General features: G+C 40.1%; 1 protein-coding gene across 2 annotated transcripts in view; it reads right to left on the bottom strand.

Moving 5' to 3' along the window:
- The window catches only part of LOC108696031 (alpha-2-macroglobulin-like protein 1), a 29,005-nt gene extending 2,763 nt beyond the window's left edge, over positions 1–26,242 (bottom strand). The window contains exons 1-32 of one of the 2 annotated variants that reach the window (XM_041570162.1): positions 25,901–26,242; positions 24,784–24,967; positions 24,498–24,660; positions 23,412–23,464; positions 23,242–23,262; positions 22,955–23,108; positions 22,653–22,737; positions 22,085–22,205; positions 21,517–21,631; positions 20,808–20,926; positions 20,207–20,374; positions 19,344–19,574; positions 19,185–19,248; positions 18,817–18,962; positions 17,773–17,922; positions 16,717–16,899; positions 15,358–15,463; positions 14,833–14,986; positions 13,381–13,606; positions 11,952–12,078; positions 11,465–11,586; positions 10,442–10,493; positions 10,200–10,283; positions 9,312–9,488; positions 7,671–7,752; positions 7,330–7,486; positions 5,901–5,975; positions 5,275–5,437; positions 4,595–4,809; positions 1,977–2,198; positions 1,423–1,547; positions 820–910 (exon numbers count right to left, since the gene is read on the bottom strand). In XM_041570162.1, the coding sequence (XP_041426096.1) occupies positions 820–910; positions 1,423–1,547; positions 1,977–2,198; positions 4,595–4,809; positions 5,275–5,437; positions 5,901–5,975; positions 7,330–7,486; positions 7,671–7,752; positions 9,312–9,488; positions 10,200–10,283; positions 10,442–10,493; positions 11,465–11,586; positions 11,952–12,078; positions 13,381–13,606; positions 14,833–14,986; positions 15,358–15,463; positions 16,717–16,899; positions 17,773–17,922; positions 18,817–18,962; positions 19,185–19,248; positions 19,344–19,574; positions 20,207–20,374; positions 20,808–20,926; positions 21,517–21,631; positions 22,085–22,205; positions 22,653–22,737; positions 22,955–23,108; positions 23,242–23,262; positions 23,412–23,464; positions 24,498–24,660; positions 24,784–24,967; positions 25,901–25,965 (4,200 nt within the window). In that variant the 5' untranslated portion in view covers positions 25,966–26,242. Of the gene's footprint in view, positions 1–819; positions 911–1,422; positions 1,548–1,976; positions 2,199–4,594; positions 4,810–5,274; positions 5,438–5,900; positions 5,976–7,329; positions 7,487–7,670; positions 7,753–9,311; positions 9,489–10,199; positions 10,284–10,441; positions 10,494–11,464; positions 11,587–11,951; positions 12,079–13,380; positions 13,607–14,832; positions 14,990–15,357; positions 15,464–16,716; positions 16,900–17,772; positions 17,923–18,816; positions 18,963–19,184; positions 19,249–19,343; positions 19,575–20,206; positions 20,375–20,807; positions 20,927–21,516; positions 21,632–22,084; positions 22,206–22,652; positions 22,738–22,954; positions 23,109–23,241; positions 23,263–23,411; positions 23,465–24,497; positions 24,661–24,783; positions 24,968–25,900 lie in introns of both variants that reach the window. The other variant, XM_018225012.2, reaches the window with a different exon arrangement.
- Between the last annotated feature and the right edge of the window lie 597 nt (positions 26,243–26,839).

Raw genomic sequence — 26,839 nt, 5'->3', positions numbered from 1 at the left:
CAGGACCAGGGGGCCCAGAAAATGTTGCCGTACAGGGCCCTGTGATTTCTGAAGGCGGCCCTGAAAGTGTGTATTAAACAATACAAAAACTATAAAATCCACATTAGATTACATGACAACACAGGACCCAGTACAGTCTGTATATTCTGATTATCAATCAGTCTTGCTGTATCGGCTTCTGGCAGATATTATTTGACTTGTGCTGTTTTGATAATTTATTACGATCACTAAGCAGCCCAGATCACACTGAGCATGTGCACAGTCTTGGTCTTGCAAAGATGTTTAACAAAGTTACAAGATGGTGACCCCCTGTGGCCACCTTTGAAAGCATAAATCATTTGTTTGATCAGGCTTGTGGTGCAGTAAGTTCATGTTTATGTTTAGTATACAAAATACAGCATTTCTAGCCTTATTCTATTTTAGACTTTACTTCCCCTTTAACCCAGTGTTCTTGAACAATTAAATTCAAATGAAAGTCCAATGAACAAATCCTTGTTCCTTGAAATCTTTGGTTAATAATTCAGACTCTGGGGCCCATTAATATGCAGTTATGTTTTTGCATTTTTTTATGTTTTGATTGGTGAGCCTTGTGGCCAGGGTCACAATTAAGTGTTTCATATGATACTTTTGGTATTCAGAGTGTGGCTCCACAGCGGCTTCCAGGTCACAGGTTACCTTCTTTTTCTGAAGGTGGGCTTCTGACCCAAAAAAGTGGGTGTGATACTTTCACTAGGACATTTTGTTGTGCTTCTCCAGGTGATGCACAAAGCACTGTTAGATGGACACATGCAGGAAGTACTCATTCTGTATTTCTGTTACCTTGTTTATGGTCTCCTCAATGGCACTAAAGCCAGAAAGTAAACCAGCTTGAATCAGTATCATGTTGGTTCTCTGGCGCTGCCCAATGTACCTGGAACAGACATGAAACAGTCAGGGAACATAGACAATAGCAAGAGATGAATATGTTATAGTATTCATGTTTAAAGAACTGGTAAAGTAGACCCAAGATATTAAAATATGTGTATTATATACCCTGTTTGTTGGGGGGGGCATGCATAATGAGCAGAAGCTCAAAAATACTGAAAATACTGTACATGGCCGGGCCAAGCCCACCAGACTCCTAGGCACCCTCGCATCCTTGTTGTTGCTTCAACCATGGCCAACAACAACACTGAACCCAACTATATGGATACATTCCATCCTCAGCTGCATTCCCAAGTGATCCTTGATACTCAAGTGAGTACAGAAGGGCAAATGTTTATATTGGCACTTGTTTTTCTGTAACAAATATATTTATGACATCTTCTAACAGTAGACTCTTCAACTCTTTGGCGACACTATATGGACCATCTAGTAACCTTACTATACTTAGTTGAATTTTAGAGGTCAACAAAGACCTTTTCATTGACCCTTCATGCTTACTGTACACAGATGGTGAGGTTATAACAGGATATGGATTGATTCCTGCAACCGTCCCTGCTGGAGTTGAGTCTCAATTCAAAGGTGTTGCTTTTCTCAGCAGGTTTTGTGTTGTATTTTAGTATCAACTGCAGAAAGAAGACAGTTTTTTTATTATTTGTGTTTTTTAAGTCATTTAGCTTTTTATTCAGCGGCTCTCCAGTTTAACCCTAGCAACCATGCATTGATTGGAAAAAGAGACTGGAATATGAATAGGAAAGGACTGAATAGAAAGATGAGTAATAAAAAGCAGTAACAATACATGTGTAGCCTTTCAGAGCATTTGTTTTTAGATGTTTTAGATAAGTTAGGAGAATAAGGCAAAAAATTCAAAGAAATGAAGTCCAATTGAAAAGTTGCTTAGAATTAGCCATTCTATAACATACTAAAAGTTAACTTAAAGGTGAACCACCCTTTTAACACTTCCCGAACTACAATTCCAAACAATTTTTCGGAACTTCAAAGAGAATACCAAGTTTAACAGGTTGGTGATAAAGTCATTTGCCTTTAATCCTCACCTGTAGGTTTACGCAGCCTTCACCCTTCACCCCCGCATTGTAGTTTCCAGGAACCTTGTCAAGTTGTGTCTTCTGCAGGAGGAATCGGGTTGTGTTATCTACCCAGAACTGGTGCTTGTCACCTCCTTCTTCTGCCAACTGCACGGTCACTTCTAATCCCAATTGCCCAGTGTAGGAAATTTCAGCATATTGGGAAAGAGCTTGAAGTGCCACCAATGTGTCCTGCATGGAGATATCATGCAAAGATGAATAAAATGTAAATGATTCTCATGGCAGTGACTGGTACTTAAGGTAGTCAGCCAGCAGAAGCTAGTGGAACCTTTGTTTGTACCGGTCTTCATCTCCACCCTTTTGGGGTTTCAGAACTTTCTGCTGTGATACAACAAGAAACCTACTTACAGTACTTTAATTTACCATAAAATTAAGTAATTAAACTACAGGTATGGGATCCATTATCCGGAAACCTGTTATCGAGAAAGCTCTGAATTACAGGAAGGCCATCTCCCATAGTCTCCATTTTATCCAAATTTTTAAAAACTATTTCCTTTTTCTGTGTAATAATAAAACAGTAGCTTGTACTTGATCCCAACTAAGATACAATTAATCCTTATTGGAAGCAAAACCAGCCTATTGGGTTTATTTAATGTTTACAGGATTTTCTTGCAGACTTATGAAGATCCAAATTAGAAAAAGATCAGTTTTCCGGAAAACCCCAGGTCCCAAGCATTCTGGATAACAGGTCCCATACCTGTACTTACTTCAACTTCCATAGCAAGGTACAGATAAGGATTAGGCAAAACTTCAAGTCAAGGTCAGATAAAAAGTTTCATGATGATAGTCACTTTGGTAAGCAAGGAGAAACCCTTGCTAGTACAGGTATGGGACCTGTTATCCAGAATGCTCGGGACCTGGGGTTATTATATATAGTTATATAATTATATCTTAGTTGGGATCAAGTTCAAGCAACTGTTTTATTATTATAGAGAAAAAGGAAATCAGTTTTAGAATTTTGGATCGTTTGGATAAAATGGAGTCTATGGGAGACGGCCTTTCCATAATTTGGAGGTTTCTGGATAATGGGTTTCCGCATAATAGATCCCTTACCAGTCTTCACCGACGCCATTTTGGGGATCCAGACCCTTCAAACAAGGAATCTACTAATTGTAATGAACTAACTACCATAGCGAGGTACAGATAGACTCGGATCAGGCAAATGGTCATGAAGGGCAGAAGGGTAAACAGATAACAGAAGGCAACTTGGATAAGGAGAGAAAGGGAAATGGGGAATTTAAATGAAGTTTAAATTCCCCATAAAAGTAGTGATGAGCATTTTTTTTGCCAGACATGGATTCTCGGTGAAATTACACAATTCGCCATCTGCAAATTTTTTCGGGAAACTTTGCCAAAAATCTGCCGCAAAAAAAATTTCACCTCGAAAAAAAAAATTGCCAAGACAAAATTGTCGCTGAGACAAAAAATTCCCCATCAGAAAAAAAAACCCATTGACTTTAATGTATTTGGAGTGAGAAAAAGTTGTCGTGTGTATTAAAGGACAACGAAAGGCAAAACATAAGAATATTTCTACAATAAGTCTGGTGGACTCATAACTTACAGAACGTTTTTAAAGTTGTCTCCCTGGTGGCTAGTAGGAGCAGCAGCACTCTGCGGATATTGTAGCGTTGGACTTCGGTGACATCACCAAATTTCCAGGCAGCTTCCTCCCTGCTGTCCGAGGCAGCCTTGAGGAGCGTTGGGCTCAATTGTAGCATAATGTGCATGTCTCAGATGACGTGCATGCAAATCTAGTAATGCGCGCGTCATCAGTGACCCTGTAAACACGCCCCAGCCAGAAGCGTCTCATAGCTATGGAGATGCATGAGCACTATTTACTAATGTTACTATGACCAGCTACCAGGTAGCATCAAGCATTTGCTGTGCGCTTTCTCCAGATACGCGCCACTAATTTTTAACTCACTTGTACAGCTCGTGCTGCTAGTAATGAGTGCAACGTCATATATGACGCCCTCCTGGTGTCAAGGATCTATTTTTTCGCGCATGTGCAATACGAGGGAGAGGCAAAGGAATCGTCCAATACCTAAGCAAGATGGCTGCCGCATGAATGTGAATGAAAGCAGAACATGAAGATGACTTTTATGCGCTTGGATTTGCTTAGGTGAGCTACAACTATAGCGATTCAGGACATCTTTATGAGTACAGCAGAGGAAGATAGCTCATGAATTTTGCCTTTCCTTCTCCTTTAAATAGTCGTATGTAGAAAAAATGTTGGCATCATCTATTGACAATTTTGCAAATTTTTTCACAGTTCGCAATTTTTTCGGCGAAGCAAAACTGGACAGATTCGCACTACCACAAAGGCATCAAAATACTGATAAAATTACACACCAGCTTCAAATGACATAGAAGGAGACATTAACCATTATAAAGGATGCCCCCTGCCAGTATGAAGGTGCCACCACAAGGAAACTCGGCAAGACCTTACAGAATGAAGTATTCTACCAGTTGCCATGCAATTGCCTATACATGAATTAAACTTGGACTTATAATGTGTCTGTAATATATGTTGCTTGCAGAAATGCAATGGGCTGCAGATTTCTCACCTGGGTGCTTTCAAAGCCTCCATGTGGGGTTTGCTGTAGTCTGAGCCATGAAGCTATTTTTGATGCGTTACATATATCATTCTTGGTGAGGTTTTCCAGCATAAGGTGGGACAGGATCACATAGGATGCTACCTGCACCTCAAGAGAATTTGGCTGAGCCCAAGGAGAGGTTTTGGTTGGAGGAGTTGGGTTTAAAAGCCAGTAAACTTGATCACCTGTGGATTTATTTAAAGATGGTTAATGCCAAATTGAGATTTACTGTGAGTAATTTGATCTCTGGTGAATACAAAATGGTTCTGTCATTGACCCAACTGACAAGGACATATTCTAGTTGCAGAAATATTACATTCTTCTCATATAATGCCTTGTATTTTTTCCACTTTAAGGGCATGAAATAGTGATGCTTTCCTGAACAAAAATAACAGGACTTTAGAATGGAGGGTACTCCGTATGTGATGCTCTTTAGCAGCGCTTCCAAAACTGTGGGCCTGGCTACCATAGGAAATCCTGGTGGAAGCCTGAAGAACAGTTATGGTGAGTTTTGTGGAAAATACAGATTTTCTCTCGTAGATACTCTTGGAAATTCAAGGTTATTTAGGGTGAGATTTTAGCTAAAAATGTATTTGCTGTATGGCTAATAACTTCAATGTTCCCTTATATCCCAAATTATGTGTAGTTACCTGCTATTGTAGCTTTCTCATAGAGGCTTCTCAAGAGTGAATTCCTCAATTCGAAGTCTTTAGCCAAAGTGAAGGTAAAGCTCAGAAGGGCCATGGTGTAGGTACTGGTCACATTTGGTATTGAATTCTTCAGACACTGCAGTGCTTTCTGCAACATTTCATCCTAGAAGAGATTAAAAGGACCACATGTTTGAATCAGCACTTATTCTCTGTGAAAACATGCAGAGAAATAACCCAAATCTTTTCTTAGTTGCTGTTAATCACTTCCTGTGCCCAATATCCTTCTCAATCTTTCAAGAGGGTCTTTCCATTGGAACTGTGTGCAGGGCTTTTGATCGCCTGATCCTTACTGGGTATGAAGAGTGTGTGATCTGCAGTGATGTCTCATCATTGTGCAAAAAAACATATTTATTTCTAGCTAAATAACCATCCAGCTGCAATTCCTATTGGAGGACAGAAGACATCCTCCAAACAGAATCAACAGGAGTAAAAGAGGACTATGGAAGGAGGTCCAAGGTGGCACATATTGTTAGATCTAATGGGGTTAAGAATGGGCAAATTGGCATCTCCTATCCAAAGACCAAATATGAAAATATCAAAGGGCATGAAGTCATTCAGAGATGTACCTCCTCAGGCCACTTTATCTGTAATATAGCAGCAGCCACGTAAGCAGTCAATGTGGTCTCATCATTCACACCCCCCTGTTAAAAAGCAAAAAGCACAGGTTACTCCCAATCAGTAACATTTTTTAGAGACATTTATTATCTTTTAACGTTTTTATGTTTTCGTTGGCCAGGTCAAAAGCAAGTACATTTCATGAAATGGTCGATGAAGGACTAAATGAGGCCCGAAATGCTGCTTTTCTATTTATCCAAGCTACACAACATTCCCAAATACAATGATGTGCGTCAGCTTCTTTGGTTATTCTTTTGTGACCCTTAAAAAACGTTCAGCTGCATTGCACCCCACGGAGAGAGATACTAGAACAATCAATGCAATACTTTGCTGTGCAGCCTTCTGGGATATCTGTATCAACACAAGGGCTCATCTTCAGCAGATAGGGTTAGGCAGCTAAATATAAATAACTGGGCATGGGTTGTCCCTCAGGCGAGGGCAGTTCTGACAGCTTGTCTTGCATCACAGTCAGTTTTTCCAAACTGAAACTCTAATCTACTTGGTGTGATGATGGAACATTGACAGATGCGGTGACTGAAGCCAAAGGAACAAATCAACTGCATTCGACAAACTGTATATTTAACCAGATCACACAATATCAAAATGTTTGGCTCTTGGACAGTTGCACCTATAAGATTTCAGCCATAGCTAGAAAACAGACTTTTTAGAAACATTTAGGGGGTTATTTATCAAGCTCCGAATATCCGAGCAAAAAAAATAAGAATATTTAGAGATTTATTAAAGTCCGATGGTCTAAAAACTCAAAATCCGAAACCCCGGCATCAAAAAGCTATTGAGGTCCTGTATAAGTCAATGGGGAAGGTCCCAGTGTCTGCGCTGATGTCCGTACCGATATCCAATGATTTTGGCGCAGAAAACTCTGAAAAATCTTAGTTTTTGATGAAAAACGGGGAAAGCTACGAAGTTGTCAGAGTTTTGGCCCACCCTATTTTTTCGGGCTTTTTTCTTCATAAATAAGGTCTATTTGGGCATTCGGAGTTGCTCGGATTTGGTTATTGATTAAATAAATAATTGATAAATAAAGCCCTTAAAGTCCATATAATAGAGTGTTCTATGTGTTACTAAGCTGCAACCACATTGTTGAGCGTCACCATATGACATGGCCTTCAGCAAAGATTGCACTTCTATGGCATGAGATGTGGTACTTTTTTAAAAAGGTAAAATATACATGAGTCCTACCTACATTTGCATCCTGTCCTTTCTAGAAGACATGCAAAGTATTTTTTCTTAACTCCGTCTGTTCTTTTTAATATTCTTGTAAGTTTAATTATTTGCTACAGGCTAAAGGGTGGAATAGAGCATTTCTCCATCCATTAGCCCAGTGGCCTTAGAGGAGAGTGAAGGACAGGGTGACGTTACCTGCAAAGAAGACTTGAAGAGCGTCCCTCTGCGTATGAAGCAGCCGCTGGGGAGTTGGTTGTTCTTCAGCCAGGCTATAGCCTCATACAAGTGTTTCTCATCCACAAAGATGGAATAGGAGGCTGCATAAAACATCTGTATCACAAATGCAGTCAGCCTGATAATAGGAGATAGTGAGAGATCGTTAGGCTTCTGAGAAAGGAAAAGAGAGAGATGTAAACTATCCAGAGGTGATAGGATGTTACAAGCTTGTTTAAAAAGGAAAGAGGAAATAGCTCCTTAAAAAAAATATGGTCTCTGCCCATGTTGATTTTTCTAGTTGAAGGGGCAGATGCACTTACCATGTGTTCCCCTCTTCATCTTTCTCTCCAAAGGCGCTGAATGAGCCATCATATCTCTTGAAACCCAGCTCCTGCTGGTACCCTGATTGAAATAAAGTTACAGGATTTAGTTACAAATTCACTGGTTATTGTGTTGGTACCTTGTTGGTATCTAGGGGAATCCTTTTCTTTTCTTGATTTACCTCTTAATTTGCCTATTCACTAGGAACAATATACTTAATAAATTGTGACTGTAACTTCACACAGATCAATTGGACACTGATTCTTTACTTAGTGTTCCCCTGGCCATCACATTCACCACCTCACTTTGTCTGTCTCACTCTTCTACTCACTCTCACTATGAGAAACCATTTAAGGGCAGATTTACTCGAGAGTGAAGTGTCAATTTTTTGGGTAACCAGGTTCCCCCCTCCATTTTCTAACATATGGAACATTAACTATACAGTGGGCTCATGTGTAGGGCAATATATTAACTCTATTGTCTTTATTAAGGTTCCCTGGACTTGTGTAATGTAATGTATTTGCTGCAAAATATACGTCCATTCAACTTTAAATTAACCTGAGACCTCTAGCGTATTTGCGCTAGACAGAAAGGATCGCTAACGCACCTTCTCTTTCAATTGCTCGCATTGCTGAAGTAGCGATAGAGAAATGTTGCCAGCGTTCAGTGCCAACGACAAAATTCATTTCAGTGAATTTGCGAATTTTCGTCTGGCGAAGTGTAGTGATGGCTGCAAAGCACTCGCTGGTGAATTTTCGCCCTCGAGTAAACCTGACCCGTAGGGGCAAATTCACTATGCGCCGAAGCGGCTAACGCTAGCGTCAGTTCGCTAGCGTTGGTCATTTTTGTTGCTTCGCAAATTCACTAACGAACGCTGGCGTAAATTCGCTAGTGTTACTTCGCACCCTTACGCCTGGCGAATTTGCGCAACGGATGTAACTAAGCAAATTCACTAACGCGTGCAGTGTACTGAACGCTACCTTTTACGCTAGACTTCCTTCGCCACCTCAGACCAGGCGAAGCGCAATAGAGTAGATAGGGATTGCTTCAAAAAAAGTTCAAATTTTTTCTAAGTCCCAAAAAACGCTGGCGTTTTTTCTATATTATGGGTGATAGGCTGAAAAAGATCGAAAAATTTTTTGGGGCTCCCCTCCTTCATTTCCTGACTCATGGCACCTTAACTATACAGTGGGCACATGTGTAGGGCAAAATAAAAATTTTATTTGATGTTTTGAAGGTTTCCCAGGCATTTGCAGTGATTGTACGTATTCCTCCATTGAAATTTGAATTTGGCGCCATATGCAAATTAACCATCGCTAGCATAACTTCGCTTCGCTTAGCGAATCAACGCTAGCGCAACTTCGCAACCTTACGCTACCCTTGAGCGCAACTTCGGATTTTAGTGAATTTGCGGAGCGCTGGCGAAACTACGTTTGGCGAAGTGTGGCGAAGTGCGGCAAAGTTACGCCTGGCGCAACTACAAATCTTAGTGAATTTGCCCCTTAATCTTCCACACTTAATGCTTATTGGCTCCTTAATAGCTATTTCACCATAGTATCTTATTCTGTAAGGTCATCTGCTGCTAGTGGTCATCTGTTCATTATTCCAGTTTGTTCATAAGCAACTCATCTGTTACTCACCATGCACCAGGTAGACATTCCCCCTTACTCTCACAACATCCGTTAGCTGTTTTGTGTTTTCAAGGTATCTTAATACATATATGATCGGAGCAAATTTCACCATGTTCTGTTCTCCACAGCCAGTTGGAAGATCAAGAAGGTTCTCTAGATTGTCTAGAGCTTTTCCCATAAAGTCCCCTGTTGGGAATTCCACAATAGTTTACAAATACAAAACCTGATTCCTGGGTATTGTTTGCACATTCTTGCTTTAAAGGATCACTTGTTAATTTATTTTACAGCAGGGTTCTTTACTAGTTTCTCATCTAGGTTGCCATGACTGTAGTCTGGATGAGAACAAGCCTTAAAGTTATTGAGCTAAAGAGAAAAGGACTGCTATGTAATGAAGCTAAGGATTCCAACACACGGGGTAGATTTTCAAATTTTTATGGTGTTCAATGATGATCTCTTAAAAGTGCCCCAGATCTAATACTTGTCAGCCTGAAAACCTACTACAGCAACTGCTTGACAAGGCCACCATAAGAGGCATGAGTGAGCCTCAAATTGTTTCTTGCCAAGTGTGTTTCAGCATGGTTACCACTAAACACAATCATTTTGGGTATTGTGACACCACCAGTTTTGGCAGCTATGCAAGAATCAACCAGTGTGTCATATACCCATGGCTTAAATCATAAAAATTGGGAGGCTGGATAGAAATAAGTCTTATTTCCTACAGGGGCAGGCTACTTAACCAACAGAATCAACTGAAAATCATTTTACTCAAGGTCTAGTCAGATTAATGATTTTTTTCTTTGGTGTAACTGATCTTTTAAAAAGTGACATCTGCTACAGAGAAGGAAATTTGGAAATGCCGCATTTAGAGCAGCTGATATTTTCAGAACATTTTCTCACCCACAATAGAAATCTCGGCTCTTGCAGAGTCCGGCACCGTATCTTGGGGCAGGCTGATGGAAAACGTTTGGGACGACAGATTCTCTGCATGGGACGGAAACAGAACAGAAGGCCAGAGATTTATCTTATAAGTATATTTATGGGTTTTTCATACACTAAACAAAATAGTTTTTTATAGAGGCTACTGAGTTATAATTACAAAAACTCTACTCTTTGGTTGTTTTGTATGTTGTGTACTGTACCTTCAGCACAGAGAAGGAAATTCTGTGATTTCTCAATGGGCATTCCTTCCGGCTATTGATAACAAGGAGAGAATGGAAGACACAATATGTAAATTAACTATATTTATTATATGATGATTATTAAATAAAATTCCATTGCAGAGATTGTACATGGAAGTTTTCATACACAGACATCCATGTATTTACTAGCAGTGGGCTTAATTGTCACAGTACAGAAACCAAATAGAAATTAACTCAGTAGAAATTAAATCAGTTGCAGGTAAACCTCAGAGAGCTAGATAAACCTTTCCCCAGAGTTGTGTTTATGCTGGCCACACATTATTGATTGATCACGAACCACACAGTAGGTTTACTGGTTCCTGAAACTTTCATTTCTAGTCAATAACCTCCCATGGGCCCAGATTGAAATCCAAAGTCCACTGAAGATGCCCATACACACAAACAGAAATCAACTGCCAACTTGGTTGTGTATTGACCCTAGCCCTTTCATATAATATTAGAGATAGTTAGATATTAAACAGTGGAGATGCTGAGTATCCCTTTGGCTCAGCACTACATCAAGTATATGCAGTTTACAGACAATGAAGCTCCTGGCCACCATGAGATCCAATCACAGGCACAAAGACATTTGCATCTATCTGAGAACCACTCGAGAAGCTACATTGGTTAAATAGCATTGGAGACGTGGCCAAAAGACTGAATCTCAATACGTTTAGCCAGCACAACAAAACTCACAACATTTTGATCATGTGGTCCCTCTCATGAAGAGTCATAGAAGTGCAAGTCCCCTACCCTGCCTGCAGCTCCTTCCCATTTATTTGAATTGAAAAAGACTTGTTGCCAGTAATTAAATGGTGTAGCTATCAGATGAGGATCATTGAGAACATGAAAGTGATGGTTCATGTGATCCCCACGGACAATCTATTTTCAACTCAATAAAAATAAAAGTGCCTCCATATCTAGATTCTCATATCAAACAATATGATAAAACCCAAAATATGACAAAACATTCTCTGTACTGACCTTAATTTGCAGCGGTCTCATTAGGATATCACATGCTCCATCTTGTGGCACAGTTGGTACCTCTCCCCCACATAACTCTCCAGTGAGGATGGCTTCCGCACTGATCTCAACCTGCACTGAGCCTAAAAAAAATGATTTTACAGGCAATATCGTATTTAGCCTTTCCAATTTTGCTCTCACCCTTATCCTTTGTAACATGTTTTGCCCCTCTCTTTCCCATTTCTATTTATCTTCTGTTTTTCCATCCCACCTACCCTTTTCTGTTGTCTATTACCCTTTCACCCATCCTCTCCTCTTTTCCCTTTCCATTCATAATCTTTTTTTCCCTTTACTGTTCCTGGGTATATTATATTAGGAGACACTATCATTCCAGGGGATTATAATGGGGACAGTTCTGCCAGGGCCCAAACTTACACTGAGTGGTTCTTGTGTGCATAATATTGCACAGTGTTACTACTGAGTATCTGTAGATGTGTCCATGCCTTACCCAATCCCAGAGCTGTTGCTTCCCAAGCAAAGACTTTGGTTTCCCCAGGAGCGACACACTGTGTATAGAGGCAGGACGGGCACTTTGTCAGCTTTAGTTCAGGAGACTCTCTAAGTTTGGAATTTACCTGGAAGGAAACCAGGACAAATATTTATGATCCATACCGAGATACAGGCATGGGATCAATTATTCAAAATGCTTGGGGTCTGAGATTTTCTCGGTATGATATTTTTATTTTTGTTATTTGGAGCATCATGTTTGTAGATAACAAGTTGTCTAATTCTGGGCAGTGTCATTCTGTGGCTACTAAAGCAAATAAAGTTCTTGCATAAAAAAGGGCATTAACTCAAGGGATGAAAACATAATTGTGTCTCTTTATAGGTCCCTGGTGAGGCCTCATCTGGAGTATGGGGGCAGTTTTGGACTCCAGTCCTTAAGAGGGATATAAATGAGCTGGAGAGAGTGCAGAGACTAAGTGCAACTAAACTGGTTAGAGGGATGGAAGATTTAAATCATGAGGGGAGACTCTCAAGGTCGGGGTTGTTTTCCCTTGGAAAAAGATGCTTGTGTGGGGGCCCAATAGCGTGAAACGCATCAGGAGGGAGTGGCTATCACAAGGTAGGCAGACCGGGGGGTAAACACTGCACTGTCGTGTGTTTTTGAATGTGTTAATATGTAATTTTGCTGTGGTTAAAATGCATAAATAAATGTTTCAAGTAAAAAGCTGTGCATGTCTCTAATTTATATGCAATCTTTCTGTAATTTAGACCTTCGTGCCTTAAAGGAGAACTAAACACTTGCTAATAAAAAACCCTACCTCCCTACCTTACATAGACCCCCCCCCTCCCTGCCCCCCAAGGCCGAGGTGTTACTTTCGGGCGAATGCGCAGTTGTCGCGAAACAGAAGATTGCTCCAACTGCGCATGCGCCATTACGCTGCCATAGTCCAGTAGATTACCGAAGAGAAGAAGATGGTGCCCGTGAACTCCGATGCCCTGAATCTGCACCGCGGGGTAATCACACAGTTAGGGGCATTTACCAAAGGTACACCTAGGCTGGGGGGGGAGCAGGGAGGGGGTCTATGTAGGGTAGGGGGTTAGGGGTTTTTATTGCCAAGGCTTTGGTTTTCCTTTAAGTCTGCTAAATCATGTAAACATTAAATAAACCCTATAGGCTAATTTTACTTCCAATAAAGATTAATTACTGTATGTTTTAGTTTGGATCAAGTACAATGTACTGTTTTATTATTACAGAAAAAAGGATATTGTTTTTAAAAATGTGGATAAAATGAAGTCTATGGGAGACGTCCTTTACATAATTCAGAGCTTTCTGGATAAAGGGTTTCCGGATAATGGATCCCATACCTGTAGTAGGTGCCCTGAGCTAGGGTTTGCTCTTTAAATGAGTCAGTTTCTTTCTCTTTACTTACCATTAGAGTCCTGTTCAAAAAGTTGAAGGCAGCGGCTTTAATGGGGAATGACTCTCCCCTGACCACTGAGTATGGGAGAGTCAAATATATAAAAAATGGCTGGAAGGCTCTTAGAGTGACTGTGGACGAGAGACCCAGGCCAATATCCCCCATGCAGAGCATCATAGCTTTCCACTCTGTTATTGTGTCTGGCAACTGCAACTCTAATTTGGCTTCCCCAGATTTCCTAAAAAAGGCAAAGTAAAAAATGTCATCAATAAATCTCTCACAAAAAAATCTGTAAATTGCTAAGAAATAGATTCGATTCTGTTTTAATGTGTACGTTTGCATCCAAATTTGCACTGAAATGCACATGCAGTTGCGGTACTTTTGGCAAATTGAATGCAATGGTGCCAGGTGCAGTAACACACTTGCAACTGCAATGATGCTAGAATTCTGGGGGGGAACACTGCATTGAGGGTTGAGTTGAACATTGCTCACTGCACTTGCAGACATAATTGAGCTCTATGGTGTTTGCACCATTTGTATAAATTAGCCTTTTATTACTTAAAGGGATACTGTCATTTTTTTCAAAATGAATCAGTTAATAGTGCTGCTTCAGCAGAATTCTGCACTGAAATCCATTTCTCAAAAGAGCAAACAGATTTTTTTATATGCAATTTTGAAATCTGACATCGGGCTAGACATATTGTCAATTTCCCAGGTGCCCCAAGTCATGTGACTTGTGCTCTGATAAACTTCAATCACTCTTTACTGCAAGTTGGAGTGATATCACCCCCTCCCTTTCCCCCCCCCAGCAGCCTAACAACAGAACAATGGGAAGGTAACCAGATAGCAGCTCCCTAACACAAGATAACCGCTGCCTGGTAGATCTAAGAACAACACTCAATAGTAAAAACCCATGTCTCACTGAGACACATTCAGTTACATTGAGAAGGAAAAACAGCAGCCTGCCAGAAAGCATTTCTCTCCTTAAGTGCAGGCACAAGTCACATGACTAGGGGCAGCTGGGAAATTGACAAAATGTCTAGCCCCATGTCAGATTTCAAAATTGAATATAAAAAAATCTGTTTGCTCTTTTGAGAAATGGATTTCAGTGCAGAATTCTGCTGGAGTAGCACTATTAACTGATGTGTTTTGAAAAAAACATGTTTTCCGATGACAGGATCCCTTTAATTGGAGGCTAGTGGGACAAAAGGTAATGAGAAGCTAAAGGGAGACAAAGTCTACTGTAATAAGACTAATATTTCTAACAAAGCCAGAAACTGCATAAACGTGCTTAGTAAAAGGGAATGCACATGCAGTAAAATTTGCTCAGGTTTACCATGCACAATAGTGCTAGAAGCAAGAAAAGTTAGGCCCAACTGCTTACTGCCTGGTGTCCTTCTAGATTGCCAGATCAAGTTAGATTTATGAGAAAAAGGTTCCTTAAGTTAGTAAGTATGTACGTACCCAAGTGGTATAAGTTGCCAGGTCCATGTTTCTGGAAAACTTTTTCGTATTTTTTTTGTGACCTCAGTAAGGCTCAAGCTTGGCTGACTTGCTTGGCTGAAACTATCCATTGCGTCATCAACCATGATGGGAGGTGGCGGATAAAAGGGATTATCTGCTAAAAAAATATATAATTTCTCAAAATGAGTTTCAAAAGAGCACTAAGCCATCATTTGAGTCCTCCATAAGTTATTGGCTATAATATAAGGACACGTTTTCAGTGTCATTGTGTTATTATGATGATGACACAATAAACACTGCTCACTGAAAACAACAGAATGTACATGAGGACCATGGTATAGTCTCCATTTAACTTGTAAGTGAGGGACAATATCTTCAAGCTTCTCGTCTTAGCACAAAGCACTTCATGATCAACGTACAGTAACTACAGGTGAGTTATATCTTAAAGTCCTTCTAATGTCACACTGCAGACTATGGCGAGTACCCATTAGATTCACTTTAACAAAACGGGGATTGATGCATTACCAAATAAGTTGTGTCCGTAAAGTGACAAGGCAGCAACCGGCGGGTAGAAATTACATTCTTTTGGCTGCTTCACTATGGTGTTGGTGAGAATCTTTAATCCCATTCTCTAAAACAACAAAAGAGAAAAATCTGTTAAAGATCGCTCCCCAGGCCAGCCCCTTACCATGCACTTCTAGGGGCAAATTACCAACCTCCGAAAATTCGCCAGCGCCGGCTTCGCTCACAGTGCAAAACTTTGCAAGACGTAGATTCGCCAGGAAAACGCTAATTCAATAAAATCCGAAGTTGCGTCCAGGGCGCCGAACGATGGGGAAGTTGCACTAGCGTTACTGCGCCAAGCAAAGCGAAGCTGCGCTAGTGTTGCCTAATTTGCTTACGGCGGGAAGTTAAAGTTGAATAGACGTATATGTTGCAGCAAATACATTACACTACACAAGCCCAGGGAACCTTAATAAAATAAAACTAAAAAGTTGTTATAGTGCCCTACACATGAGCCCAGTGTATAGTTTATGTGCCATATGTTAGGAAATGTAGGGAGGCAGCCGGTTACCCCAAAAAATGTTACTCTCTTTTGCAGCCTATCACCCTGAAAAAAGAAAAAGACGCCATCGTTTTCAACTAAATTTTGAGGAAGTCCTCAATCCACAATAGGCGTTAGGGAGCGAAGTACCGCTAGAGTCTATCTCCTTCGCTAGCAAAGTTACGCCAGCGACCGTTAGTAAATTGGCGAAATACCGAAATGACGTCACTTCGCCCTTTGGTAAATTTGTCCCCTAGACTTCACCAATTGGGGGAGGGAAGGCAGCACGGGGGAGCGGCAGCACCTACATGTAGGAATGGGTCTGAGGCGGCCCAGTCCAACTCTGTCTGTCTATAGCTAATCTCTACCTCTATCTCTCCCTTTAGGTATTGATAGATCCCAATCCTTTTACCCAATCCATGGTTATCAAGTAGATCATGAGTTGATGAGGTTACCAGAGTGTTAGATGCTCTTAATTAAATTACTTACCCATAGATCTCAATAGCATGAATTTATTAAGGGTTCAATATAATAAATTAAATAAGTCTACTGAAAGCTATAGTGAGGATAGAATATACAGGCAAATATGAACTACCCAACTCATCTTCCAAATGGGATTACTGGTATGGAGTCCCATTATCTGTGATTGAACTGGGTTCTTCCTTATATTTACCAGTGTCTTACAGATTTATGAATTAAGAGTGACAACTGAAGTGATAGAGGAAATTTGGAAAATTACAAGATTTTTCTTAAACAAGAATAAGAAACCTCTGTTGAATTAGAAAATAGGATAGATTGGTTTGGTAAAATATAGATGTATTTTGTTGCATGTGTTATACCTTGATAAGTTTAAACATATCAGGAGACCTTGGAGTCATCCAATTGGTGTGCCTTTTTTCGAGCTCGTGGCCTCTTAGTGAGCGCTTAGAGAACCATGGTCTTGGCCTCCAACAGATGCCGTCATCTTCCCGCACTCGATACGGATATCCATACTGATTCCTCAGTGAGATGAAATTGTACAACTAGTAAACAGAGAAAGACTCATATTCTAGTGAGTTTAGGGTAGATCTCTTATGTTAAGTTTTATTTTACATTTCATCTTTTATGCAGGACTATTCTTCACTTAGTCACTCAAGGCAAGTTGTTGAGTTGTTCCTCAACAAATAACGTTTACCCCAATTTCCACAGTTTGGAAGCATATTCTCTAGAAGAGAGAAGTTGTATGTCTCAAGATGGGCAATCATCTCCATTATAGTAGATCATCAACATCTCTATCTTTTGTACAAAATGTTAATGTCTAGTATTAAAACAGTTTCAAACTATTATCTTATAATCTAATAACTTGCAAGCTGTCCCCAAAAACTGCTATCAAATGTATTTCCTAGATCTAATATACAGCTGTCAGCATTCTCAATGGAATAACAGCGTACTATAAACAGGATTGGGATGATGGGCTGGGCTATTAGACTTTTCTACAAATTTCATGCCAGCTGGTCTTCATGGTGCTCTCCTCCAAGCAAGTCCATCCCACGTTTGGATACTACTGGGTGAAGGAATAAGGTTAGTACTAATCATTCTATACCATCAGGTTGCTAGAAGACATTTATAGAGAAGATCATTAATATATAGGATCTTATAAGTAAAGGTAATCAAACTTGATGATCCAACGTTTTTAGAGAACTTTTTTGGGTTCATTGGCAAGTATTGGATAATGTAACAATTATGGATGACCATGTTGCATGACAGGACCAATCAGACTGTTAAAGAGAAATGTGCATCCAAGGATTTCTAACTTCACAGGGCTGATCACAACTTATTTTGTTGAGCCTTGATAACTTTACTATAAGTACACATGTACAAATGCATATTCCGCCAGCAGCTGAATTTTTACTCACCAAATCACTCGAGATCTCAGCTTCAGGCCGCATGAAGAGTAAACCTTCATCAACCACTTTCAGGGAACACAGAGATCCTGGGGATGCTTGTAGATGTAGGGAAACATTTGATCCAGGGGTTTTTTCATAGTCTGAGAAGCCTGCAGTTACCTAGGAACACAAAGATTTAAAGCACTGAGTAAGGCTCCTTTACTAACAATGTAACTTGCAACAGTTTGTACATGTTAACTGCAACAGTGTAGTTACTCATAGCAAACAATCCAATCATAGCTTCTATTTTAGACTTGTAGACTAATGAAAATGAATTATTATGGTTGTTAGTCATAATAAAACATATATTATGCAAACTTCTACTTTGGTGTATAAGATTTCAAGTAAGTTTGTATAAATTCTAAGCACAGAAGATCCTGTGCTCAGACCTGTTTAAAGGATTCTGCTCCTTCATTACTCTGCTATGGGTACACAGGACAGGCATTTTAATATTAATAATGAAAAGTATATTCAGCGCAAGCCCTGTTTGTTGCATTCATATTGAAAAGGGGGTGTACTGCCCCTTAAAGACAGGGTGGCTTAATACAGGAGACCAATAAATGAACCATGATCTTTGGGCTAAATCCCAATTCAACCATTTTCCTCTTCCTTCTGTAATTCCTAAAGAAGTAGTGGGGGGATCAGTCTGAAGCCCAGTTAGGTAATATTGAGGAGAATGCTCTTAAGAATACGCCTGAAAGTCCAACTTTAAGACCAGCTTGTTTATTTGGCCTCCTAGATAATCTTGGAACAACAGCTGAATTTGTAACCTATGAGATAAGGGTGGACCTTGACCAAAGGTTGTACCTCAAAGGTGGTCTTAAACTTAAAAGTTTTTTAGCTTTGCATTGTTTTTTTTAGTATTTAACACATAGACAGTGAGAAAGGACAGATAAGTGAAAAAGAAATTTGGCTGCTGTCCTAGTGGTTTAGCCTGTACATTAATTTAGTGACTTAATGGAAGCTGCTTAGGTAAATTGCATTTCCATAGACCCATAGAGAGTTTTGTCTTACCTTGTTTTTAAAACACTTGTCAACTTTGAACTCCTCAGTATCACCTGCTACCCAGCCGTTGGCGAGTATTGCATAAACCAGAATTTGTGCCTTTGGGGCGATATCAGCTGTCACCAGGAGAGGGAGCTCTATAGTGCCTGTCAAAACTGACCCCCCAAAAAAGAGCAGAAACCGTTATTACAAGAGGCAAGAAGGATGGTTAGCTTACAATAAGGCTCCATAAATGCTAGTCCCAATGCAACCATGTAGCATAAGAGCTAAAACAATAGTGACAAGAGCTAAACTAAAGCATGAAAAAACAGTCAAGTGATAACACTGAGCGGGAACATTTAAAAACATCTGTTGTTTATAATATACTTTCAATTTACCGGAGTATCTGCTGACATTTAGCTCCAACTTGCCATTTAACGCCAGTTCCCCTTTAGCCATGACCTACGGGAAAAAAGTGTCAGAATCAAACACAGATAATGTGTGTATATGGAATATGTGTATATTTATTTTTTCCCAGGTTATTGCCCACTCTGTACCACATAGTTCAGTTGCAATTTGTCCTGTTGTCTACTAAGTTCGCTCCCACGGATAAGATAGTCAATCTCTATTTGGTACTGCTGGTCACACGTCAAGGTCTGATCTACTGGCTGGACCTTTAGGAAGCTGTTAGTAATGGCAGAAAATGGCTGCAAGGTCTGATGGGCATCTTTGTAATAAGGACTTAGCTCCCCAGGTTTAAATTCCATATTTTCCTTCTGATATCTGGCCTGGCGAAGGAGAATCAGATTATTAACCCTCGAATAAAAATATCAAGCATCGTCAATATAAAGACATACAGTAGCTTATGAAAACTGGTTCTTCCTCTGTTGGAAAAAATGACCTGTAATGCAGTATGACCGCTATGTGTCTGCATTATATGTAACATGGTAATGTACCATTAGTCTCCAAAACCCAAACTGAAAGACCTCAAAACCCTCACCCACTGGCTCAACGCTTTTAACAAAGGCCTAAACGATCAACTGAACACCAGTAGAACATCTGACCTTGATAGCCTACACTTCAAACCGATGATTTTCTGGTACAACAGAACACCACCTGCCCTGTTCTGCTTAACGATCTGCCTGATTAGATGAACCTTTCCAGCTTATAATTGGAACCACACATATCTCCTAATTTTACCATTGTTTTTTTAAAGTACATTGAGGATGACCAAACCTGCTGTCCTCCAGCTTTTAAACCACATATTCCAGTATTATCTGGAGCTGATAGCTGTAATTCAGCATCTGTTGGGGAGCTGCAGTCTGGGCTACCATACTCTTATTACTGGTCACTATAGGAAATGCTTACCTTACTATTTCTAAATTCCCTAGAATATTCAGACCCCAGTCTCGCTACTTACGGACAGTCGAACTGTGTTTCCATTCCAGGGCTTTGTATCCAATGTAAAGTGAGCCTGGCCAAATTCATCTGTTTCATATACCCTTTCCATGGACACCAAGTTATACTCTTCTACAAGATACAGAGTTTTGGACTTCATAGGTTTTCCATCCGCACCTTCTAATTTCAGCTGAGAAGGATGAGAAGACCAGAATGAAAAATTTGTGAGAACAAAATGTGATTCATTAAAGGTGCTCCTGGCACTCTGCCTCCACTTGCAAATTGTATGCACTGCAACTATTGATCAACTATTGCAACTATTGATCAAGGGGAACCCTTGAGCTACCGGAAAAGCAATTAGCCAGCACTTTTTTTTTCGAAAACCGGACGGACAGCGTCAAAAACGGGCGCCGGCGTCGAAAAACAGGCGCCGGCGTCGTTTCGCGAATTTTTCGCCGTTTCGCGAATTTCAGCGAAGCGAAACGGCGCAAATTCGCCCATCGCTAAAAATAAACCAATATAAATTGGAGAACCCACTGTGAAATACAGGGACTGCTGGATCAGGATGGATAGGACGGGTGAGATTAAGGAATTGGTGATTGGGTTCCTTGGTCCATACTTACTGTTCCCTTATATCTGAGGCCAATCTTGTAATAAGACTCTGATATTTCTAAGCCATCAAAGGTCACCTTGGCAATCGTAGGTGATACACGGCAGCTCTCGGTACCATTGATTTGAACCCCTGGAATGGACAAACATAGCGTTACTCATGGCCACCGGTTGGCTCTTCTTCTTTATGGTAGCATTTCTTTGAAAAATCATCACTTGCTTTTAAAATTCAAATACTCGAATTGATCTAGTTTTCGAGTGAAAAAACTCAAGAAGGCTATTAACATTTTCAAATGGTTCAAGGGACCTCTACCATTGACTTCTACAAGACCTTGACTGGTTTGAGATGGTGTATTTTTGGATTCAATCTATTTTCAGCTTTAAAGTATGATAAATCTCAAAAAAGTTTAAATATCCCCTAAAAAACTATTTTTTTTTCGCAAAAAACAACTCAACCTTTGATAGACAACCCATATTTGTACATTTTCATGATAGATGGTTTTGTACAAAGAACGGGGTGCCACACCAAAATGGTGGGCAATTATTTTCTGTGCTTACCAGTCATTGATATTTACAAAGAATAGAGAGTGTCAACATACATGAAGCTTTGCAGCAATTCTACTACAATATCGATATTGGAAGGATGAGGGAGAGAGTATGGTGGGTAAAGATATTTAAAGATTGTCTAGATTCTGTTTGGGGCTGTACTGTTTCCATTCTCACCCGTCTCATGCTCTACAAGAGAAGCTTTGGCTTCAAAGTTCAGCTGGTAGTCGTAAGAGCGCAGGTTGAAGATATCTGTTCGTATGTCCCATTTCATACAGCCATTTTTTTCAGTCTGGGAAAAGACAGGACTTAGGTCTACATTTGACTTTAAAACCCATTAATTCTGGCAGGGGTGTGAGCTCCTACTGTATTAAGGGGCATAAACATTAGAACAACAGAATTAGAATTTGCACAGCTTGTCCCTAGGTGGAAGGAAGCCCTGTGATTGGCTGGTTGGGTTTCATTGGAGATAAAAAAAACTTCCCTGCTTGGCAACCTCAAGGGAATTATCATGAATGGGTCACAGTCATACTCATCCACATAACATTGGATGCTTTCTCAAAATTTCTCACAAGCACACATAAAAGATGTCCAGCCTATGGGCCATCAGTGAAATACCTATGCAAATATTTCTAGACTGCCTTAGACTTCTAAGGGTTGCTATGGGATTATGTACAACAGCGGCTGAAATCTCACAGCATGGAAATCCCTGGTGTACACACTAACATGCTGTTATCATTATTACCTGGCCATTGTATACAGTGCACAAATCTTGTGGACGTGCATAAGGGAACCAATGATATTTCACCGCACGTCGACATAGCCTGACGCTGATATCACCCTGAACAGGCTTCCCAAAGGTGTATCTGTTAGTCAAGGAAGGAGATAAAACAATAAAAAGAAAAATCTTTATGAAGGTGCCATATGATGATGGAATTCATTTCTATAACCCATAATAAATTATTGGGCCTAAGCATTTAAACTTTATGAAAATGTCAGGAGCACATACCTGGTGCAGTAGGTGGTGACATGTTGGCAGAGGGGGCAATAGATTAAACCTGCAGCATAAAGTACCCACCATTTGTGCACATAAAGAGCCATCAGTCAGTCACTGGGACATACCCAGTGTGTTTGATTGACCCATGGCTCTTGCAAATTCACTAAGGCAAAACTAATGAGCTTCAAATGTGTCTTTTTAAAAAGGGGTCTCCAGCGGGGTCTTATTATGTGGTCACACCTATTTGCCACAGGGACAGAAAACCCCTCAGCGAGAGTACAGTGCCTTTTTCAGGACTCTAGTGCTTCAGATTTACCTGCCGCACACCTTCAACTGAAATGCCTCATCCAGAAGAGTCACAATGGAAGGAAGCAATATAACAACTTCAAATTTAGGTATCGCTGTGAAACAGAGAAACATTCAGATCAATTACACATTTGATACCATTGAGATGTGCAAACTTTTTTGACCGCAGAGCACCCACCACTTAGTGAAAACCCAGGGCCCTATCAGCCATACTTTAGTAGGGACATGGTGGTGTGGACAGAAGAACAGGCATACCCTCATTCACTTGCATTTATGAATGATATACTGTAAGTAGATGGGATGCTGGCTTACTGAATTCCAACACATGGAATGTCTGGTGGCCATTTGGAGAATGGATACTGTATGTTCCTTGAGCTGCCTCAGGAGCCAGAGAGAAGGACAGATCTATGAAGCCTTGATGAGGGGTAAGATTTAACCACTGCCCAATCCGATTCCCATTAGGATCCTCAAAAGTATGAAGAAAAAAAAACACTAAATGATCTCTTCTACTATACAGCTGGTCATCAGTCTACCAGGTTGAATATCATTTTTCAGTGACTTTATTCACACACATCAAACAATACATTTCATTGTTTTACCTTTAACTCAACGAGTGGACACTTCCGATACAAGGAATAATGGGTTCCAGGCAACATTAGGAGAAGCGTAAAAAAGAATAGAAAATAAAAGGGCGTTAATAAGTATGAATAAAGCCCTAATCTCTATGTTCATGGAGTCTTTTAACATAACTATCTTCAGTCCCTCTAACCTTGTCATTTACAGCCCGGAATTCCCTGTCAAAACTTAGGATCCGGATTTCCACTGCAAAAGAAAACAGAATAATGAACAAAACCCTTCCAATAGAGTATTGACAGTAATTATATTATTTACGCTCAATGGCTGGAGCCAAAAACTTTTCTTTTGCCAAATACATCATCAACAAATCTACAGGAAAGCTATTTCCTGTGCATATCCTTTCTTCATAAATATTATTCATGATCTTTCCACCACATTTTCCTCCATCTAAGTTCCTATTTTGCCTCGCTTGATCTACTTCTGCTTCCAGAATTCTTCTCTCATGGACTCTGTAAATTCACATGAGCATTTCCTTATCGTTCCATCACATTTTCCTCCATCTAACTTCCTATTATGCCCCCTGGATCTAGGTACCTTCTGATTCCAACAAAAGTTACCCTCATGTTAATTCCCTTGAGATTTTTTTGAGGTTGCTTCCAGGAAATTCTTCCCTTGTGGACTCTGTTAATTCCCAAGAGAATTTTCTTATTGTTCCATCACATTTTCCTCTATCTAACTTCCTATTATGCCCCCTGGATCTAGGTACCTTCTGCTTCCAGAAAATTCTTCCCTTGTGGACTCTGTTAATTACCATGAGAAATTCCTTATCGTTCCACCACATTTTCCTCCATCTAACTTCCTATTATGACCCCTGGATCTAGGTACCTTCTGATTCCAACAAAAGTTCCCCTCATATTATTTCCCTTGAGATTTTTTGGAGGTTGCATTCTATACTTCATGGATGTCTTTCTGTAGACAGGGCCTTCTAAACTAAATGCAGTATTAAAAGTAAAGTCTCCTTTATGATCTAAAAAGTGACAGTATAACCTTTTTTTTACTACTAATACAAAGTCATGTTCAGTCTATAATTCCCCCCTATGGCCTAACTACAGTTCTTATTTTTTTGGAGACCAAATTCTCAGAAGAGAGATGTAGAAAAAAAACCATACACAGAGTCTCTGAAGATAGGCTGCATGGGCGATGTCATATTTATATTATTTATTTTTCATATCCAGTGCTGACCACATGCTAAGCAAGCTGCCATACCCTCTTTTCTCACCTGTTTGACCTGGCTTGTAAATGGGTTGACTGGTTTGGATGATGGTCGCTATGGCAACAGTTCGGATTAAGATTTGCTTATTCTCTGTTATTTCTATGATTTGTCCCATCAGTGATATATGAATTGTGGCCACTTCTTCTGTGCCGCCTACTGGAGGAGGCGTCTAGCAAAGAAATGAATACAATCAAGGAGATTTGTAAGGGTTAAGAATGTAGTGGTAAGGATGAAGTAGAGAGAATTTTCATAGGAGCATGTAGTACATGACAGTCTTACTGGTGCCCAGTACCTGAAAGGAGAAACACTGTATGAGGCTGGACTCTGTTAGTTGATGTTGGTATAGGAATGTGTCTCGACTCTCTGTCTGTAGGGTAATTGTAAGAGTCAGATTCTCCATTGCTCCACTCACATGCACACATGCTCTCTCCGTAGAGGGATAATGAACTTCAGCAGGCACCAGCAGTATATAATACCTGTGGGGAGCAGCAACACCCTCATTATGTTCAATCATCCATACTTTGCCTTTCTGAAAAACATGTATTCTATTCTACTAGCCCAGACTAGTGCCAGACTGTACCATCATTATTTATTCAACTGACATTTAGCCCATTTCATATAAAGCTACTGTATCTATCTGCAGTCCAGTTCAGTAACCAATCAAGCTGCTCTAAATAGGTTAAAAGTATAAATAGGAGTCTCAATCATGTATTATAAGGGAAAATGTACCCCCTACTGTAAATGATAAGGATATTAGAAGTCACTGAGGGGTTGTTCTGTGACCATATAAAGGCACAAGGCTGCAGGCTGAGTTATACAGGGAACTCTGAGTATCACTCATGTATTATAAGGGATAATGTACCCCCTACTGTAAATGATAAGGATATTAGAAGTCACTGAGGGGTTGTTCTGTGACCATATAAAGGCACAAGGCTGCAGGCTGAGTTATACAGGGAACTCTGAGTATCACTCATGTATTATAAGGGATAATGTACCCCCTACTGTAAATGATAAGGATATTAGAAGTCACTGAGGGGTTGTTCTGTGACCATATAAAGGCACAAGGCTGCAGGCTGAGTTATACAGGGAACTCTGAGTATCACTCATGTATTATAAGGGATAATGTACCCCCTACTGTAAATGATAAGGATATTAGAAGTCACTGAGGGGTTGCTCTGTGACCATATAAAGGCACAAGGCTGCAGGCTGAGTTATACAGGGAACTCTAAGTATCACTCATGTATTATAAAGGATAATGTACCCCCTACTGTAAATGATAAGGATATTAGAAGCCACTGAGGGGTTGTTCTGTGACCATATAAAGGCACAAGGCTGCAGGCTGAGTTATACAGGGAACTCATGCATTATAAGGGATAATGTACAAAACGGAAGAAATCCAGATTACTTACGGTAATGAAGTCTGTGCAAGTACTTGCCAAATCAAAAAGCAGGAGAAGAGTATCAGAGAGAACATCTTGTGAAAAGTCCAGAAGAAGTTATTCAGTAGCTACAGGACAATCACTCCTCCGGTATTGCCAGGTGACTCTCTAAAGATATAGCTGGGATTTCTGTGTCTTTTCCTCCATAATAATCTGTGTTTTTAATCTTAAATGTTGCCACCTCTCCCTTCCTTGCCAATGCCTTATTTCTGCTATCTCCCAATTGGTACTTGTGTTTTCTCTATTAATTCATTGTGATGCTGTTTCCATTCCAACCTTTCTCCCTTCCCCTGTTCTCCTTTACTGAGAACCTTTAGTTTGGCTCTTGGTTTTTGTTGCCTTAATATCCTGGTAACTCCCTCCTGGCATTATTCCGTTGTGCCTCTCTGCATCTTATGGAACAGTATCAGTGGCATTTAGATGTACCAGGCACAAAATTAATGAAGACTCCTCCTATTCTATTTTCAGTTTATGTAAACAAAAGCTACTTGTCAAACCTACAATGTAAGAGAATCGTGGGAAATGTAAATTCTAAACTAGTATGGACCTCTCTTTCATACCTGGTTCACCTCCAATTGAAGCAGTAGAAACCCCATTTTCCTGGTGTGGCAGATCTTTTTATATATCGAAGTATCAAATTTGTATGTCACTAAGAACATTTGGAAGACCCAGTTAGATGCATGACATTGGCTACTTATTCAACCACTCCTGAGTCTGGAACTCATTGACCCATCTTAATGTACTCCTTCACCAAAAAATATCAGCCCAATTTAGCCAGCCTACAGTAAGGTCAAATTGGGCATAGATCTCCACTGGTGACCTTGCTAAAGGCCTGATCTCCATGAATGTGTCAAGCTTGTGACTCACCAGCAACAACCTTATAGTGACTACATTGGTTTAGGCATCACT

Source organism: Xenopus laevis, chromosome 7L, assembly GCF_017654675.1.
Source record: "Xenopus laevis strain J_2021 chromosome 7L, Xenopus_laevis_v10.1, whole genome shotgun sequence".
Taxonomy (NCBI): domain Eukaryota; kingdom Metazoa; phylum Chordata; class Amphibia; order Anura; family Pipidae; genus Xenopus; species Xenopus laevis.
Note: the sequence above shows the minus strand (reverse complement) of the source record. Positions and strands in the feature narration are given on the sequence as shown.